This window comes from Callithrix jacchus, chromosome X (genome assembly GCF_049354715.1).
Source record: "Callithrix jacchus isolate 240 chromosome X, calJac240_pri, whole genome shotgun sequence".
Classification (NCBI taxonomy): domain Eukaryota; kingdom Metazoa; phylum Chordata; class Mammalia; order Primates; family Cebidae; genus Callithrix; species Callithrix jacchus.
Window position 1 is genome coordinate 39216072 of NC_133524.1, and position 17667 is coordinate 39233738.

General features: G+C 38.8%; 1 protein-coding gene and 1 pseudogene across 1 annotated transcript in view; one reads left to right on the plus strand and one right to left on the minus strand.

Moving 5' to 3' along the window:
* Nucleotides 1-17667, plus strand: part of OTC (ornithine transcarbamylase) — a 71191-nt gene that overhangs the window by 36125 nt on the left and 17399 nt on the right. The window contains exons 5-6 of the mRNA XM_002762780.7: nt 13616-13769; nt 16570-16692. Of these exons, the coding sequence (XP_002762826.1) occupies nt 13616-13769; nt 16570-16692 (277 nt within the window). The remainder of the gene's footprint in view (nt 1-13615; nt 13770-16569; nt 16693-17667) is intronic.
* On the minus strand, nt 6530-8848 carry LOC108589924 (protein Cripto-like; annotated as a pseudogene).

Here is a 17667-nt window from a genome sequence, read left to right on the forward strand (position 1 = left end):
TAACATCTGCAAATATCCTACTTCCAAACAAGGTCACATTCTGAGTTTCTATGTAGACATGAATTTTGGGTAAACATCATTCAACCCACTACAACCACATATCCGCATGACCCTATGGCAACATTCCAATCATTGCTATTTTCAAATAATGAAAGTTATAAAGGGCTTTGTGGATGAGGCCCAATCCTCAAGATGAGTGCACCATTGTCATATTAAAAGGAATGTTTAAAAAAAAAAGCTGGAATACTGTTATTTAGGTATTTATACTAATTATGTCCAGACCAAAAAATGTTTTATGATTTTTTTGGTAAAATATTTTAAAATATTGGTACCTAATGGGAAATATATACCTCATGAGGTAGTAATAAATTGGTACCTAATGGGAAATATGATACTTCCATGAATCGTTACAGAGAACACCAAGAACCCAGAAGGTATGAAAATTTTATATTCTTGGGAAAATGGTGACAAAAGCCAGTCTCTCAAGCATGAACAATGATATATTCTCTTAGAGGCAGTGTGCCGTAGCCTCAAAGACAGGGGTTTCAAAGCAGAGTCAGCTTTGGTTAAATTCACAGCTCCACCACACACTAACCCTTATGGTTTGGGCCACATGCTTCTGAGTCTAGGTTGCTCAGTTGCAAAATGGAGATACTAATACTTATCTTAATGCACTATGCGAGGGTAAATGAGATGATGCTTGTAAAGGACAGGCACACAGAAGAAATCCAAATCATGTTGGTTGAATCAAGTTACGATCTAATCCAATCTCAGGACAAGCACTGACTCAATTTTGGCTATCTCTGTGGTTTTCCTAAACAGCTTACACTGACCTCCTGAACTTTTTGAAAAAGTTATTCTAAATGCCATTATATCCCATTCATTTTTCTCTAAGGTCTCCAAACTTGGGATCTAACATTTAAATCAGAACAACCTGGCCATTGTAGACCCTTCATTAATAAATTGAATATGGCGTTTTTATTCAACATCTCTGGCTTCTACCAACACCAGCCCATTTGACAAGACCCCATCTAGGTTTTTCTGAGGGTATTATCTACCTTATTTCCTCATCGTTCTTATGCTGATATAAGTAAAATCATTATCTGGGTAGAGATGCCAGAGGGCTAGCATATTCTGTTTCCTAGAGGGAGATTCAGAGAGTTTCGCTCATAACCAACTTACATTGGGGATAGAGATTAAGTCTGCTTAAGTCTCCTCTTGGGCCTTGGCCTAATTTGGAAAAAAATAAAATCGGAAACATCGATTTTTAAGTGATTACAGGGTTCTCAAAGTTGTAATTATGCAAAACCAAAACGTCCTTCCTCTATCTCCCAGTCAGCTGGTAATAGTTGTCAGTGAAACAAACTGGAGTTTAGAGGGCATGCAGTCTGATTTGAACAAGGCAGGATGGAGACAAAAGGGAAAATGAATGGCAGGACCCTATGAGAATACAACCTCTGTTTGCCTACAACCTCTGTTTGCCTTTGGCTTTTGGGACAATTTCACCATGTTCCAATACTTTAGAAACAACTCAACTCCTTCTAAGAGCACCCAGGATTGCTGTATGATTGTCCATCTCATCAGCATTCACATTTGCTCATCAGCATCCATGTTTGATCTGGCCCAGCACACTGCTTGCTTTTTGTTGTTGTTGTTCTTGTTTTAATATTTGTTCATCCAACCACACTAACTCTGCACCAGCTATTCCTGGGGTCAGGAGGGGCTTTGTTTATTGTCTTTTTTGTTTCATTTTGCTTTGTTTTGTTTCAGCCTTCAGGGTGTTTTACTTAATTCCTAAATAAGTTTCAATCTTATACCAAAAGAAAAAATACTAAAGAACAATAGAAACTAAGGGTTGGAAAGGATTTATGTACAGTGACCATCCTTTTCATGCCTACCCCACCACCATCACTCTCTCAAAATGGTCATTGAGCCCTGCATAAAAGTGCCTAGAATTAAGGCACTCTTTACATACTCAGCTAGTTCATCTGATATTTATGTAGTCTGACTGTTCTCACAAAAAGTTTATATAATCTGACTGAGAATTCTCTTTGAAATTGAATTAGAATTGGTCTTACTATATGATTCTTCTCATTGTTCTTTTTTTTATTAGTATCTTTATAAACTCATTGCATGTTAATACATTTGAGGGTTTCAATTTTTTAAAATTGTTATTTTATTAATTCTCAAATTGTCCCATATTTGATCAATGTCATCTTTGTTTAAGTTGGGTCATTTTGACCTAACTCCATTAGTTTTCGCTCTCTTTCTTTGTGGTGTGACAAGATGTTCCAGGCTCATCTTGTAAATTTCTTTATCAAGTCCAAGAATTAGCCATTGCTCTAAGAATACTTGGGGCATTTTCAATTACTTTCAAAATCACGTTTGGGAGAAATTTCCTTTCGTGAGTGATATTTTGTCTGATTATTAAAATAATATTCCTTTTGATAGAAAATATTAAAGAAGATGAAAAATATAGAGCCCCAGATACCACCATTATCCAGAAATAATTGATGTAACATTATAGCGCTTTTTTTATTTTCTTTTTTCTATTTTTTCTTTCTTTACTGTTCTTTTGTTTATTTTATTAACATTATAGCTCTGAAACCATCTTTCCATTTAAAATTTCATGCCATGCCTTTCCTTTTTCTTAATAGCAGGAAAAGAGATGATGAAGGAAACTAGACATTTAAAATATTTAGACAAAATAATATATTTTAACTTGTTAATCATTTTTGAAAAATCCTAATATTGGCCATTAAACTTCCAGGGCAAACTGGTCTATGTGTGAAACTTTAAATTTGAGTAATTTGGATTTTGCAAAAGCTTTTTTGCTACCATTGTTGGCTAATGTCAAAGGTTGCAGAGTTGTAAGAATGCACTGGAAGGCAAGCAGAACTGTATATATTAATAGAAAGGAAAAGAGGCCAAAATGAAAAGTCATTACAGAACCAGAGAATATTTTTTAACTAATCAACTTTTCATTTGTAGCAAGTATTATAAAGCTCTTATAATGTTTAAAGCTGGGGTTTCAGATTGATGGAGAGCTCTACAAATCCCAGATTACTGTTAATGTGCTTGTAGTCCAGCTCTAGTTAGAGGTTTGCCATTGTTTCTAGTGAAAAGGTTTGTTTTTATTTTTTAAAGATCTTTAGTAGCCTGGAAGAATGAAAATGGTGATTTCTCCATGATTTATAACAATTTTAGGCATGAAGTAGACACCAATATCATTGACAAAATAATACCAACTAATTTTCTTTTTTTTCTTTTTTTGAGACGGAGTCTCACCCTGTCGCCCATGCTGGAGTGCAATGGCGCAATTCATTGCAACCTCACTGCAACGTCTGCCTCCCAGGTTCAAACGATTCTCTTGCCACAGCCTTCCAAGTAGCTGGGATTACAGGCACCTGCTACCATGCCCAGCTGATTTTTTTTTTTTTTTTTTTGTATTTTTAGTAGAGATGGGGTTTCACCATGTTGGCCAAGCTGGTCTTGAACTCCTGACCTTGTGATCCACCCGCCTCGGCTTCTCAAAGTGCCGGAATTACAGGCATGAGCCACCGCGCTCAGCCAATAATATTAACTAATTTTCTAGTTAAGTATCTTTAATATCTTTGCTTCCCCCACGTGAATCCAATGTGATAGCAACCTAGGAGCTGCTTCCTCTCAACCCGCGTATCATTGGATTCCACTTAACTTGAAGCTCCTGTGGCTGAAAGAGGACTAAATTGGCATTTTCCGCCAGGTTTTGTCATGCTCCCTTTTGCCCACAGATGCTTTAATGTCCAAGGGGCTTTTTGTGCCTATCGGGATATTTCACACTCTTTGTCCTTTGTTTACAATCCAATTTCATAAGCTTATGAATTTATCAAACATTTAGTGTTTTTTAAACCTAAAATAATAAAACTTCCTCAAAGCACGGCCACTAAATCAGCAGCAAAAACAACCCTTGGGAGCTTTACAGAAATGAGAATTCTCAGGCCTTAACCCAGACCTCCTGAGTCAGAAAGAGAGCTGGCTGTGTTTTACCAAGTCCTCCCGGTAATTCTGATGCATGTTCAAGTTTTCATTGCTTTAAATATTCACACACTACTTATACAACCAATAAATCAAATGTATATTAAGTGAACAAAACAAATCTACTCAACCATTTACAGATTGATTGCAAACTTAATGAAATGCTTTTAAACATTTAACTTAATCACAAGCCTAACATTTCAGATTTCCCTGCTCTAAACATCTTGCAAAGGAAAAAATACACGTAAAATGCCATATTGATTACAGAGCCGATTATTGTTTTGACAACAAAACTGGGCACAAAGCTATTAATATCATAGATTGAATTTTGTTTTTTATTCTTAAATCTCCTTTTATTTTTACTTTTGTATGGTCCTGGCATTTAAACTTCTGTACATTGCTGGGTTGTTGTTGGGAATTCTACAAGAGACTTCTCTTTTTTTTTTTTTTTTGATATGGAGTCTCGCTCTGTGGCCAGGCTGGAGTGCAGTGGCGCAATCTCAGCTCACTGTAACCTCCGGGTTCAAGTGATTCTTCTGCCTCAGCCTCCCAAGTAGCTGGGACTACAGGCATGTGCCACCATACGCAGCTAATTTTTGTATTTTTTAGTAGAGACGGGGTTTCACCATGTTGGCCAGGATGGTCTCAATCTCTTGATCTTGTGATCTGCCTGCTCCAGCCTCCCAAAGTGCTGGGATTACAGGCGTGAGCCACGGCGCCCAGCTCCCTACAAGAGACTTATACTTTCTTAGCGTTTTTGTAATTTTTCCAGACTGGAAGGAACAAGCATATCACCTCAGGAAGTCAGGGATACAGGTTAGTGGATTACTGACCACTTAGTTTTGGTTGGTTAGTGGGAACTGGTTGCTAAATTCAAGGTGACTTAAACTCAAACTGCTGGCCACTAGACAATATCTTTTTATCACATAGTTTTTGCCTTTTGTCATGGAATCTATATCGGTTTCCCACTGTTGCTTTAACAAATTATCATGCACTTAGTGGCTTAAAACAACACAAATATATTATCTTACAGTTAGGAAGGGCAGAAGTCTAACATGAGTGTACAGGGCTATGTTCCTTCTGGAGGCTCCAGAGAAGAATCCAATTCCTTGCCCTTTCCAGCTTTCAAAGGCTGCTTATATCCTTGGGCTTGTGGCCCCCTTTCTCCATCTTCAAACCCAGTGTCCTCACAGCTTCTTCTCTCATTTCTAACCTCCTGCCTCTCTCATATTCTCTAGTGTTATATTGGGCTTACCCAGATAATCTCCCCATTTTGAGATCTTTAACTTATGAATATGAATCTGCAAAATTCCTTTTGTCAAGTAAAGCAATACATGCATTGGTTCTGTGGATTAGGACATGCACATCTTTGGGGACCATTATTTTGTCTCCCACATGACACTTTTTGTCAATATATTTCCCATTTTTACTGTGCATACACATATACATGATGTATTTTTAAAATAGGCTTTACAATACATAGTTTTACTTCCTGGTTTACAACGAAATATATTGTGAACATATTACTTTCTCCTAAAACAGTTAAAATAATTGCATTGTTTGGAGAAAACATAATTTACTAAGCAATCTTGTTGGGGAAATTTAGGTATAATTTTTTTCCAAGGAGATTTCATTCTTTTTACAAGGCTGTTAGAAAAAAGGAGAGTCTTATCGTATATAACGTTCTTTTTTTTTTTGAGACAGAGTTTCACTCTTGTTGCCCAGGCTGGAGTGCAATGGCGCAATCTCGGCTCACCAGAGCCTCCGCCTCCTGGGTTCAGGTAATTCTTCTGCCTCAGCCTCCTGAGTAGCTGGGACTACAGGCATGCGCCACCATGGCCAGCTAATTTTTTGTATTTTTAGTAGAGACGAGGTTTCACCATGTTGACCAGGATGGTCTCGATCTCTTGATCTCGTGATCCACCCGCCTAGGCCTCCTAAAGTGCTGGGATTACAGGCTTGAGCCACCGTGCCCGGCCTTATAACTTTCTGTAGATGATGGAAACTTGCCCTTCAATTTAGCCTTTTAACTTGCTTCCCTACATCCACCTAATCATCAATCAAGTAAATAATTTTCTCTTTTCCTGTCCATCTCTTCCATTTGCATCCTCTTATTTACCCTATCTCCCTGGCGTACAAAACAGATTTCTATTACTCCAGCACTCTCTGATCTTTCCCTCCATTGCCCCCCTTTAAAGAGGCTTTCTTTCATTTTAAAGAGACCATTTTAATTGATTTTGATCAACTCTACTCAAAACTTTATCCTCAGTTTCACATTAGAATTAATCTGAAGATATAATTAATCTGAAGATATAATTCAATTGTTTAAAAGACCATATTAATAAGACTTTGGTAGAGTTACATGAATCAAGAAAGATAGGATTGGACACAATGTACATATGGCTGACTTTCTTTTGCAAAAGAAAAGTAGTTTCCGAGGGGAGGGCAGGACAGAGGTAAGAAGTAATTGGTACCTTAAGGAAGTGTTAGGGACCATTCTGGAAATGCATTTATTATTTTAAGGCAACTAACAAATGAACTTCTTTCAGTTAGGACGCTGGAGCAGCAGACTTTACTGGTCATAAAATTGCGTATCTAAAATTGTTATTTCTGGAAATTGGTAAATGTCAGTTAACACTACCCTTGTAAGGAAAGGCACATGCCAGCTAGCATAAAAGTGGTACATGCAGATGGTGGTATTCCAGAGTCCTGGGAGCGATGAGGTTTTCCATCACAAGGCTATCACAATGAGGTAGAAATGCCTGAGGAAAGCAATGGAGTTGGCCACACCAGCATTTACACATAGAACACTTCTTGGGCAGCCAGGTATTATGGTCCACAGACCCACAGCTCTTTCTGCACACAACATGCTCACAATTCCATCCATAGGAGGAAGGGCAGACACAAAAGCACCCCAGCATGCAGGTTCCCCTATTTAGACAGCAGGTTCTTTTTCGTTTCTTACTGTCCTGTATCCCTGTGGATGGCACAAGCTGTGAGACAGAGGACAATTTGCAGGCTCCTCCTGGGGCTGAGTGCTGTCCCCTCTGAAAGCCAAGTGTCCCTGAGATAGACATGCAAGTTATGGTGTCCCAACCTGGCCAACTAACTCCAGTTCAAATGCTTTTGAAATGGCCATGATCAAAATTACACTCTGTCATTGTCCTCTGAACATTTAGGCAGGCCAGAGGATGAGAGAGAGCAGCCATATTTTTATCTTTTATGTAGATTCTGATTCTTCAAGAAATTTAGAAGATTTAAGTTTTTTTTTAAGTATATAGTTCAGTGGCATTAAGTGCAACCATGTTGGGGTTTTTTTTTTTTTGAAAAAGAAAGAAAGAGAGAAAGGAAAAAAAAGAATGAAGGAGAGGAAGAAAGAGGAAGAGGAAGAGGGACAGAGAACGGGAGTGTTGCTTTATTGCCCAGGCTAGAATGCAGTCTAAAAATGGGTATTGAAAACCTCTTTTATGCCAATAATTGTGCTTAATAATGGAGATAGGAAAAAATGAGGGAAGAAAATAACAAATAAGTAGCCAACCAATATTTCATTTAAACCTGTGAGTAGGTGTGATGTGGTACTGATAAGAGTGTATATTCTGTGTATTTAAAGTGGAGAGCTCTATAAATGTTTATTAAGTTTACTTGTTCCGGATCTGAGTTCAAGTCTTGGATATCCTTGTTAATTTTCTGTCTCGTTGATCTATCTAATATTGATGTTGAAGTCTTCTAATATTATTGTGTGGGAGTCCAAGTCTCTTTATAAGTCTTATGTATTTGGGTGCTCCTGTATTGGGTGCGTATATATTTAGGATCGTTCGCTCTTCTTGTTGCATTGATCCTTTTACCATTATGTAATGACCTTCTTTGCCTCTTTTGATCTTTGTTGCTTTAAAATCTATTTTATCAGAGGCAAGAATTGCAACTCCTGCTTTTTATTTATTTATTTATTTTTGCTCTTCATTTGGTTGGTAAATCTTTCTCCATCCCTTTGTTTTGAGTCTGTGTATCCTTGCATGCAAGATGGGTCTGGATGCAGCATACCGATGGGTTTTGGCTGTGTCTTTTGATTGCGGGATTTAGTCCATTTAAATTCAGGATTAATAATAATATATGTGAGTTTATATGTAACAATATATGTAAGTTCCGTTTGTTTTTAATCTCTGGCAGTACATGACTCATTTTAATATTTTATAATAGATTAACCTGGCCTGGTTTCAATATTTAAAAACATTCACCTTTCTTATTGGCATTGTGTTGTAATTAATTAGTTAAATCATCAAAAGATTTCATTTCCAGAGAAACAGAAAAGTAAATCTTAAAATTTAGACTTCTTAGCCGGGCTTGGTGGCTCATGCCTGTAATCCCAGCACTTTGAGAGGCTGAGGCGGGTGATCACCTGAGGTCAGGAGTTTGAGACCAGCCTGGCCAACATTGTGAAACCCTGTCTCTACTAATAATACAAAAATTAGCTGGGCGTGGTGGCACTTGCCTGTAATCCCAGCTACTCGGTAGGCTGAGGCAGGATAATTGCTTGAACCTGGGAGGCGGAAGTTGCAGTGAGCCAAGAACGTGCCACTGCACTCCAGCCTGGGCGACAGAGCTAGCCTCCATCTAAAAAAAAAAAAAAAAACTGAGGGACACCATGTTTGGATCCCCTTCCATGAACTCTCTCGTGGAAGCTGTCTTTCCCTCTCCTGGATTTCCCCTCTGGGGTCCCCTTCCACACTCTTTGTGGAAGCATTCTCTCTTCTTCTCCCTTTTCTCTTTCTCTATCTAAATAAATCACTTTTCTGCAAAAAAAAAAAAAAAATAGACTTACTTTTATAGGCATTTAACTAAGTTAGTATCTCGAATAAATGGTTATTACCATTTTCCTCATTGGAAATTGCATATGCAACTGGTGCTAGCTAACCACTGGACTCCTTTTCTAGTTCACTTTTATAAAAGACCACAAATGCTGAAGATGCCTGTTTATTCATGGTGTAGTTTCTACTATTTCTAGGACTATTTGGCTTACAAATTATGTTAGTTCTTTGTGGCTTACACAGATAAAAACAATAGATATCTATACTATATGAACAGAAATATACTTAACAAAACCCCGTGAATATCTATCTATAGCTATAGTTATATATAAACACTTTCCTACTTATTCAAGTAAATAAAATTAAAATGTACCTGGTAATATTCATTCTTTTTTGATATTACCATTATAATTTTCCACATTTTATTTATATTAAATTTTTTCTAATGAGTATCATGGCCCTTTAGAAGCATAATTTATTTCATTTCATGATTTTTATTACAACAAATGATCACAACTTGAAAAATGGGAGCTCCTTTGACTCTTTTTCTTTTCAGCAGTGGCCCTGACATTTAAAAAAAAAATCACTCCTGTTTCCTGGCAACAACAAAATGTTACAGACCTAGTCTGATATTATTCTGCCCAATGACATGAAATTGACTATCCTCTACCGGTTTCTGGTTCTCTTCTTGGTATAAAACAATATTAGAGACAAAAATCTGGTCACTAGGGATGTTTACAAGTGTCAAGTGGGGAAAGACTACAGCTACTGCCACTGCCTTGGGACTTCTCTTGGTAGTGACTGAGCTTAAAGAAAATACTTCTTTTATAAGTGTATAAAATCTTGTTCTTTCCAGTATAGCTTATTATATTGTTATACCTTGCTTCCTTATTGTATGGGATTTCAGCAATTACTAAGAGTTTCTTCTACATTGATTCACTTTGTCACCAAGCAGCACGGTAGCCCACTTTCCTCCCACCTCCTCTCTCATGCTCTGTTTTCTAGGGAAGTGATTCCCAGCCTGGTCTTCATATTGGATTAGCATGGAGAGCTTTAAAAATGTTGATATGGATCTCACTATCATAGCTTCTGATTTACCCTTCCAAAAAGCAAAATATGGTATCAGAATTTTGTAAAAGCTCCATAGGTGATACTAATGTGCAGCCAAAGTAAAGTACCTCTGTTCTAGAAAAGTGTTGCAACCTGAATGAAACCAACCAGGCACGCTCCCATGAAATTACGCCACAGAGGTTCCAGTGATACCAGCTTGACATTATAAACAGAAAAATTAAATGCATGCTTATTTTTTGACTGCTTTGCTTTAGGAGTTTGGGGGATGGGGTCTTGTTAAAGAGAGGAAAACACCCCTGCCTTTTTTTCAATCTTCTTGAAAGACTCATGTGTATAGGTTGTTGACTTCTCCAATTGCTCTGCTAGCATTTCTGTCTTTCAGTCTTATCTTCCTCACTCTTTCCTAACCTTGCTCTAATTATTTCAAGGTTTTAAAGGGCCTTATTTCCTTCATCTTTGAGGTTAAGATGTTGTCTGCATGTGACACAAACTAAATCTAGCAAAACTCAACATGTTGTAAAGTTTGAGAAAACCATAACAGGTTAACAGCCGAGGGTCCTAGCTGCCTAAAATGGTTTGAGAGACAATATAGAAGTCAAATCTGCTTTTCTGGCTATGAGATTCCAGAAGGTCAACTACAGTGTTAATCCAGACTTTTTTTTATCCTGTCTGTACACACGTTAGGGAATGCTACATGTTTAAAGAAGTCTGAAGTATGACCTCTAGGGTTAAACACCCCTCTGCTCCCCTCTCTCTCTGCTTCTCTCTCTCTCTTTCTTGGGGTTTTAGGCATCATAAAATTAACCAATTCATCTGATATAGGGAATTAATAGTTGATTATAATTATCAACCTTATTGACATATCTACCTCCACCTAAGTTACTTTTCCATGACGGAAATCTTATAGTATTCTTATAGTATGCATTCTTATAGTATGAACAGAACGTCTGTTTTAGTAAAAGTACAAAGGCCTAGGACCTACTCTTTTTCTGTGTAATTTATTATTAGTTCTTCACTTAGTTACAAAACACACCCAAGTCTGGGAACCATTGTCTTAGGGCATCAAATAAGTAAGGGTAGCTGCTTCTCTAATGAGAAGGGGCCTTAACAGAAAGTGGTGAATTATTCTTTGCTCAGAGGAGTTGAGATACCTTTTTCCCTCAATTCCTTCCTTGCCAAGGATATTATAGACAGAGTCTTCTGTTTTTGTGGGCTGCCATCTCAGAAGCTTTGTCTACTCTTGATGTATTGTCTGGTTAGGATTTTAATGAAAGAATAGATGGTGCTTTCAAAAATATGGTGGCCTCAATTCCCTCATTTTTTAGGAGTCTTGAACTTTAATATGCAAATAAATCACCTGGAAACCTTGTTAAAATACAGATTCTGCTCCAGTAAATTCTGAAGGGGCCTGAAATTCTGAAGATCTAATATGCTCTCAGATGATGCTGATGTTGCTAATCTGAGGAGCAAGGTGCTAGTTTTGGTTCTCAACTTTGGCAGCACATTACAACATAGTAAGAATATTTTTTTAAAATAGTGATCCCTAGGTCCCAGTCCTAGAGATTTTGAGTTTTCTTACTTAATTGATAGATAATATAGCCTGGGCATCAAGAGTTTAAAAAACTCTCCAAGTGGTGAGGCTCAGTGGCTCATGCCTGTAATCCCAAGCACTTTGGGAGACCGAGGTGGGCGGATCACCTGAGGTCAGGAGTTTGAGAACAGCCTGGCCAACATGGTGAAACCCCATCTGTACTAAAAATACAAAACTTAGGTGGATGTGGTGGTGTGTGCCTGTAATCCTGCCTACTTGGGAGCCTGAGGTAAGAGAATTGCTTGAACCCAGGAGGCAGAGGTTGCAGTGAGCCGAGATTGCACCACTGCACTCCAGCCTGGGAGTCAGAGTGAGACTCCATCTCAAAAACAAACAAACACTCTGCAAGTGACTTTCACGTGCAGCAAAATTTGACAACCCCTTGTCTTAGTCCACCATCAAAAGTTAACCAGTATCACCTGGTTTTTTTTTGTAAACCAACTTTTTTTTGAGACAGTCTCGCTCTGTCGCCAGGCGCCAGACTGGAGTGCAGTGGCGCAATCTTGGCTCACTGCAACCTCCGCCTCCTGGGTTCAAGCAATTCTCCTGCCTCAGCCTCCTGAATAGCTGGGATTACAGGCGCGCGCCACCACGTCCAGCTAATTTTTGTATTTTTAGTAGAGACGGGGTTTCACCATGTTGGCCAGAATGGTCTCAATCTCCTGACCTTGTGATCTGTCCACCTCAGCCTCCCAAAGTGCTGGGATTACAGGCGTGAGTAAACTGGCTCTTTTATTCACTCCTCATGCTATCAAATACAGCGTGCTTAGGTAGTTCAAATCAGTGGTTTAAAAATTTCGATCCCTTTTGACTAAGATCAAGTGTCAAAAAAAAGAAAAACAAATCTCGATGCCTCACTGACCCTGGTGTGAAGTTTCATCAAAGTGGTGGAATAAGAAAAATAAGAATAAGATTATATAGTGAATTTCATAAAGCTAAAATAATTTAAGGATTATTCTTTGAAATTGTCTTTCATACCTTTTTGGTGTTAAAAATGTCCTTTGTAAATTAAATTAAGGTAGTAACATATTATACCTGTTTATTTGCTTTTCTCATGCCTTTAATTTGCTAAATAGTCATGAATCTTATGTTGATCTCCACATATTTTTGGAAATTTTGCTGGTTCATGAAATTTGAAAATCAGAACCATGGGCATGATAAATTCACTAAAAATTAGAAAAAAATCTGTAAGTCTAGAAAAATATTGTTATAGGAATACAGTTTTTAATCTTTGATCCTCTAATCCCTGGGGGCAAGCAGCACCAGAGTTTATTGCTTTCTGTGTCAGTTCAGGTCCACTAAGGAGCAGATTCCAAGATGGAATTAGTCTTGCAAGAGATTTATTGAGGGAAACACTAAGAAACATAGAGAGGGAGCAGGAATGGGCCAAGAGGGCCTTCAGACAGGAAGGCGGGTCTGACCCCTGTGGAAGGAGCCTCAGCCAGTAGCACAGCTCTGAGGAAGTCTCAGCCAGGCCAATAGGGTACCCCAGAGCACAGACTGCCCATCAGAGAGGTCCCCTGTCAGGCAGGAATGGCTCAGCTCTACTCTCCCCACTGTGTTCTGTCATCAGGTTGGAACAACCTGGGGTGGGTGGGTTTGGCAGGAATGCTGTGGGGGATCCGAAGGCGTAGCAGCTAGAGGGTCAACCAATGGCTCTCCTCACAGCAAGTTCTCTTCTGTAGGGTGATTTGTGCGTGCACTTTCACGGCTGCCACACTGGGACTTGCAATTCCCTCGTGAAAATGTGTATTTTTCTGTTGGATGATGTAAAAGAAAATTAGCCATATGGCAGGTCATTAATGTTTCTCCGTATATCTTGCTTTTGGTTTAACCAATGACCATTTATCAATTATAACTCATCATTATGTCTGTTAGGCCCACAATTAATTTATCTCCATAAAAATGTAAAATTGCTGGTCACTGGATAAGTTGTGGGAAGTACAACATCTGGCTTATGTAATGAATACATGTTTAATATTACCTTTTAAACCTGTAATGTTGGTAGGTTGTTTCCACGTAGTAAAAATTCTATTTATTAGCATTTCGTGTTACTATGTCTGTTCTTATATTAAATAAGGCATTATTAAGCGTAATTTACTTAGATTATCACTTTCTTGGTTTGCCACAGTGTCTTGTCTAGCATGACAGATGCAGTACTGGCTCGAGTATATAAACAATCAGATTTGGACACCCTGGCTAAAGAAGCATCCATCCCAATTATCAATGGGCTGTCAGATTTGTACCATCCTATCCAGATCCTGGCCGATTACCTCACGCTCCAGGTTGGTTTATTTATTTGTCTTACAAAAGAGCAAAATCAACAAATAATTCCTGACTTGCTTTAAGTGAAACCATTTACTTAAATCATGGTATTGGTGTTTTATTTTCAAATATCAGCTTGACAAAGAATTGGAGCTTATGTGTGCATTTTCTGAGGAACAGGGGGCATTGTTAGAAACAGACTATAAGATCTTTCTGCACTGAACCCTATTCCCAAACCCTTTAGCCCCATCTCATCTTCTGTTCTATCAATCCCTTTGATTTTCGGTGCATTATTTCACACAATGGATAAATAGAGAACACTGGAGCATACAGAATGAACAAGCCTTATGTGATTCTATAGACATCAGAGACTGTGGCTTGGGAGTGAAGACTGGTGGATTGTGCTTTGAATATTCAAAATGGTCAGTTACTGAGTCACTCTGGAAGAGGGGGACATTTTCTATCATTTTAATAAACGGATTGTTTAAAAGTAGGGGGGCCAGGAGCGGTGGCTCAAGCCGGTAATCCCAGCACTTTGGGAGGCCTAGGCGGGTGGATCACAAGGTCAAGAGATCAAGACCATCTTTGTCAACATAGTGAAACCCTGTCTCTACTAAAAATACAAAAAATTAGCTGGCCATGGTGGCGCATGCCTGTAATCCCAGCTACTCAGGAGGCTGAGGCAGGAGAATTGCCTGAACCCAGGAGGCGGAGGTTGCGGTGAGCTGAGATCGCGCCATTGCACTCCAGCCTGGGTAACAAGAGCGAAACTCCGTCTCAAGAAAAAAAAAAAAAAAAAAAGGTAGGGTTGGCCGGGCACAGTGGCTCTCGCCTGTAATCCCAGCACTTTGGGAGACTGAGGTGGGCGGATCACAAGGTCAAGAGATCAAGACCATCCTGGCCAACATGGCGAAACCCCGTCTCTACTAAAAATACAAAAAAATTAGCTGGACATGGTGGCGCACGCCTGTAGGCCCAGGTACTCGGACGCTGAGGCAGGAGAATTGCTTGAACCCAGGAGGCGGAGGTTGCAGTAAGCCGAGGTCGTGCCACTTCACTCCAGCCTGGTGCCTGGCAACAGAGCGAGGCTCTGTCTCCAAAAAAAAAAAAAAAAAAAAGTAGGGTTAAGAATATGCAGAATTTATATAGAATCAAGGCTCAAATTTAGCCATTCTAGTCCTTCCAAATTATGAACTTGAATAACTTTGAAAGATTCTTCTTGTTTGGTTTGCCACAGCCAATCTACATGGTATTGCCCCTGGAAATCCTAACAGCCATGGTTTCTATGTCTATGGATGATTCTCAGGAGACAAGGTAAACTGGATAGGCCCATCTTCTTCCACATTTGAATAAACTACACACATTTAAATGTGACGTTAAGTTCAAAATGAAACACTTTGGAAATGAGGATAAGATCCATGCAGAGAAGATGATATCATAATGTCAGATACCCAAGTGGCTGTCTTCAGGTGTGGCTTTACATATACACCAGATAATTTAATGCTTCCCCCTGGGGCTTTATCATTACTAGATTATAAATTCATTGAGGAACAATGAGCTGTCCTATTCATCATAGGACCTCGTGCAATGCCTTCATATAGGAGATACTCAAAGTAGGAACTGAATGAATATATATCAGCTTGTTAAGAGCATGGAATCTGAATCAGAGGGATCTGGAATTAAATTCTAGCTTAGCTAACTAGTAGTTCTGTGATCTCCAAATTGCTTAGCCTTTCTCTTTTTTAATCTTTTAAAATATATAAAATATATGAAACCTACAGACACTTTAAGAAAACAAAACAAACATCCATGTGTTCACACAGTTTTGTCAATTCTTAATGTGATGGAGTAGTTACTTTATAATTCTTTGCTGTTTTTCAATAAAACATTACAGATAAAATTGAAGCCCACCATGTAACTCTGCCTGATCTCATTTTCTTCCCGTCTGCAAAGAAATTATTATCCTGATGTTAGTATATTTACACACATCTATAGCCATAAACAACCAAAATTATTATTATTATTATTATTATTTGAGACTAAGTCTCACTCTGTTACCCAGGCTGAGTACAGTGGCATGATCTCGGCTCACTGCAATTTCTGCCTTCTGAGTTCAAGTGATTCTCATGCTTCAGCCTTCTGAGCAGCTGGGATTACAGGTGTGTGCCATGCCCTGCTAATTTTTGTATTTTTAGTAGAGACGGGGTTTCACCATATTGACCAGGCTGGTCTTGAACCTCTGAACTCAGGTGATCTGCCCACCTCAGTCTCCCAAGGTGCTGGGATTACAGGCACGAGCCATAATACTAACAGTATTATTGAGCATATTTGTCAACTTCACATAATGGGAACATGGTCTGATCCACCATGCCATACTATTCCAGGTACAGGTATCCTGTATTTCCCATTTCTCATATCAAAGAATGTCAGCTCCATAAAAGCAGTGATTTTTGCCTCCTTTGTCCATTGTTATATCTCCAGGGCCAAGGACAGTGTCTCAATGTTTGGACATTGGTGGTGCTCATTTGTAGCCAATGAATGAATACAACTAAGATTCAGATTTGAAATGTATGAAATTCTTAGTCTCTGTACAAGTTCATATGATGTCTTGGTTTAAAATAGTAAGACATTTTGCCACGTTTTTATGATTGTACATTCATATTATTGAATTGCTCTGTGTAATGCAAAAAAAATTGGGAATTCATTCCTTCTAACAAGGCACTAATACTGAGATTAAGACTGTTTATTTTAAACTTAATAATTGCTACATATAAGCGAATTAACTCCTGGATTTCATCTCCTTTATCCCTTGCCTTTTAGGAACACTATGGCTCTCTGAAAGGTCTTACCCTCAGCTGGATTGGGGATGGGAATAATATCCTGCACTCCATCATGATGAGTGCAGCGAAATTCGGTATGCACCTTCGGGCAGCTACTCCAAAGGTAGGGAAACTTTTTGCCTTGAAACTAACCTCCCTCTTAAATCACCCTCTGATGCAATTACCCAGTGACAAAAAAACTCTCTTCCATTTAAGTATAATAGCACAGGTGAGGCCACAAAATTTAGGTTATGTTATCAGCCCTACTATTAAATAGCTATCTGGCCTCTTGAGAGTCCAATTTCCCATCTCCACAATAAGAGATAGCCTTGACTGATGCCTTTTATTCTATGAGATGGTGTTAAAAGCATGCCTGAATTATTCCTTCGAATACCCTGCTATAGGCCATTATGATGATTGGCATTGTCGTGCATTACCACCACAAAGGCTGAAGCAGGCAATAAAAGCCAGGCAGCATAGAATTCTGAACACACGGGAATGCCACTCATTTTTCTAATACTGCAATTTGATAGAAAAATGTGAATCCAATGTGAGGATCACGGTGATGGCATCTATCTACACCAGCTTAGTGTTTTGAGACTCAACTCTGGGGGCCTAAAATTTGAGCCCCATGTGGGAATAAAAATGACTCCTGCATACTTCCTACCTTGCTGCTATCTCTTCCAGCATATACGGAATGCATGACTTCTTTCATAGGCCCAATGTAACCCTTTTGATATAAAAGAAACTGGTAATAATTGTTGCCTCTGAGGAGGGGAACTGGGAGGTTTGAGGCTAGAGGTAGAAGGGAGACTTTATTTCACTGTACAGTCATATGTGGATTCATAGCAGGGATACGTTCAGAGAAATGGGTCCTTTGGTGACTTAGTTGTTGTGGGAACATTATACGATATACTTACACAAACCTAGATGGTACATATTTTTATTTCTATATATTATTTCATATGGAAAAATAAATGTTCTGGCACCATTACTAAATATCAATCTTAGGCCAGGTTTCCCACAAGCACACTGCCATGGGGATTTGTGTACAGGTGATTTATTAAGGAAGTACTCCCAAGGAAGATCCCCAGGGGAT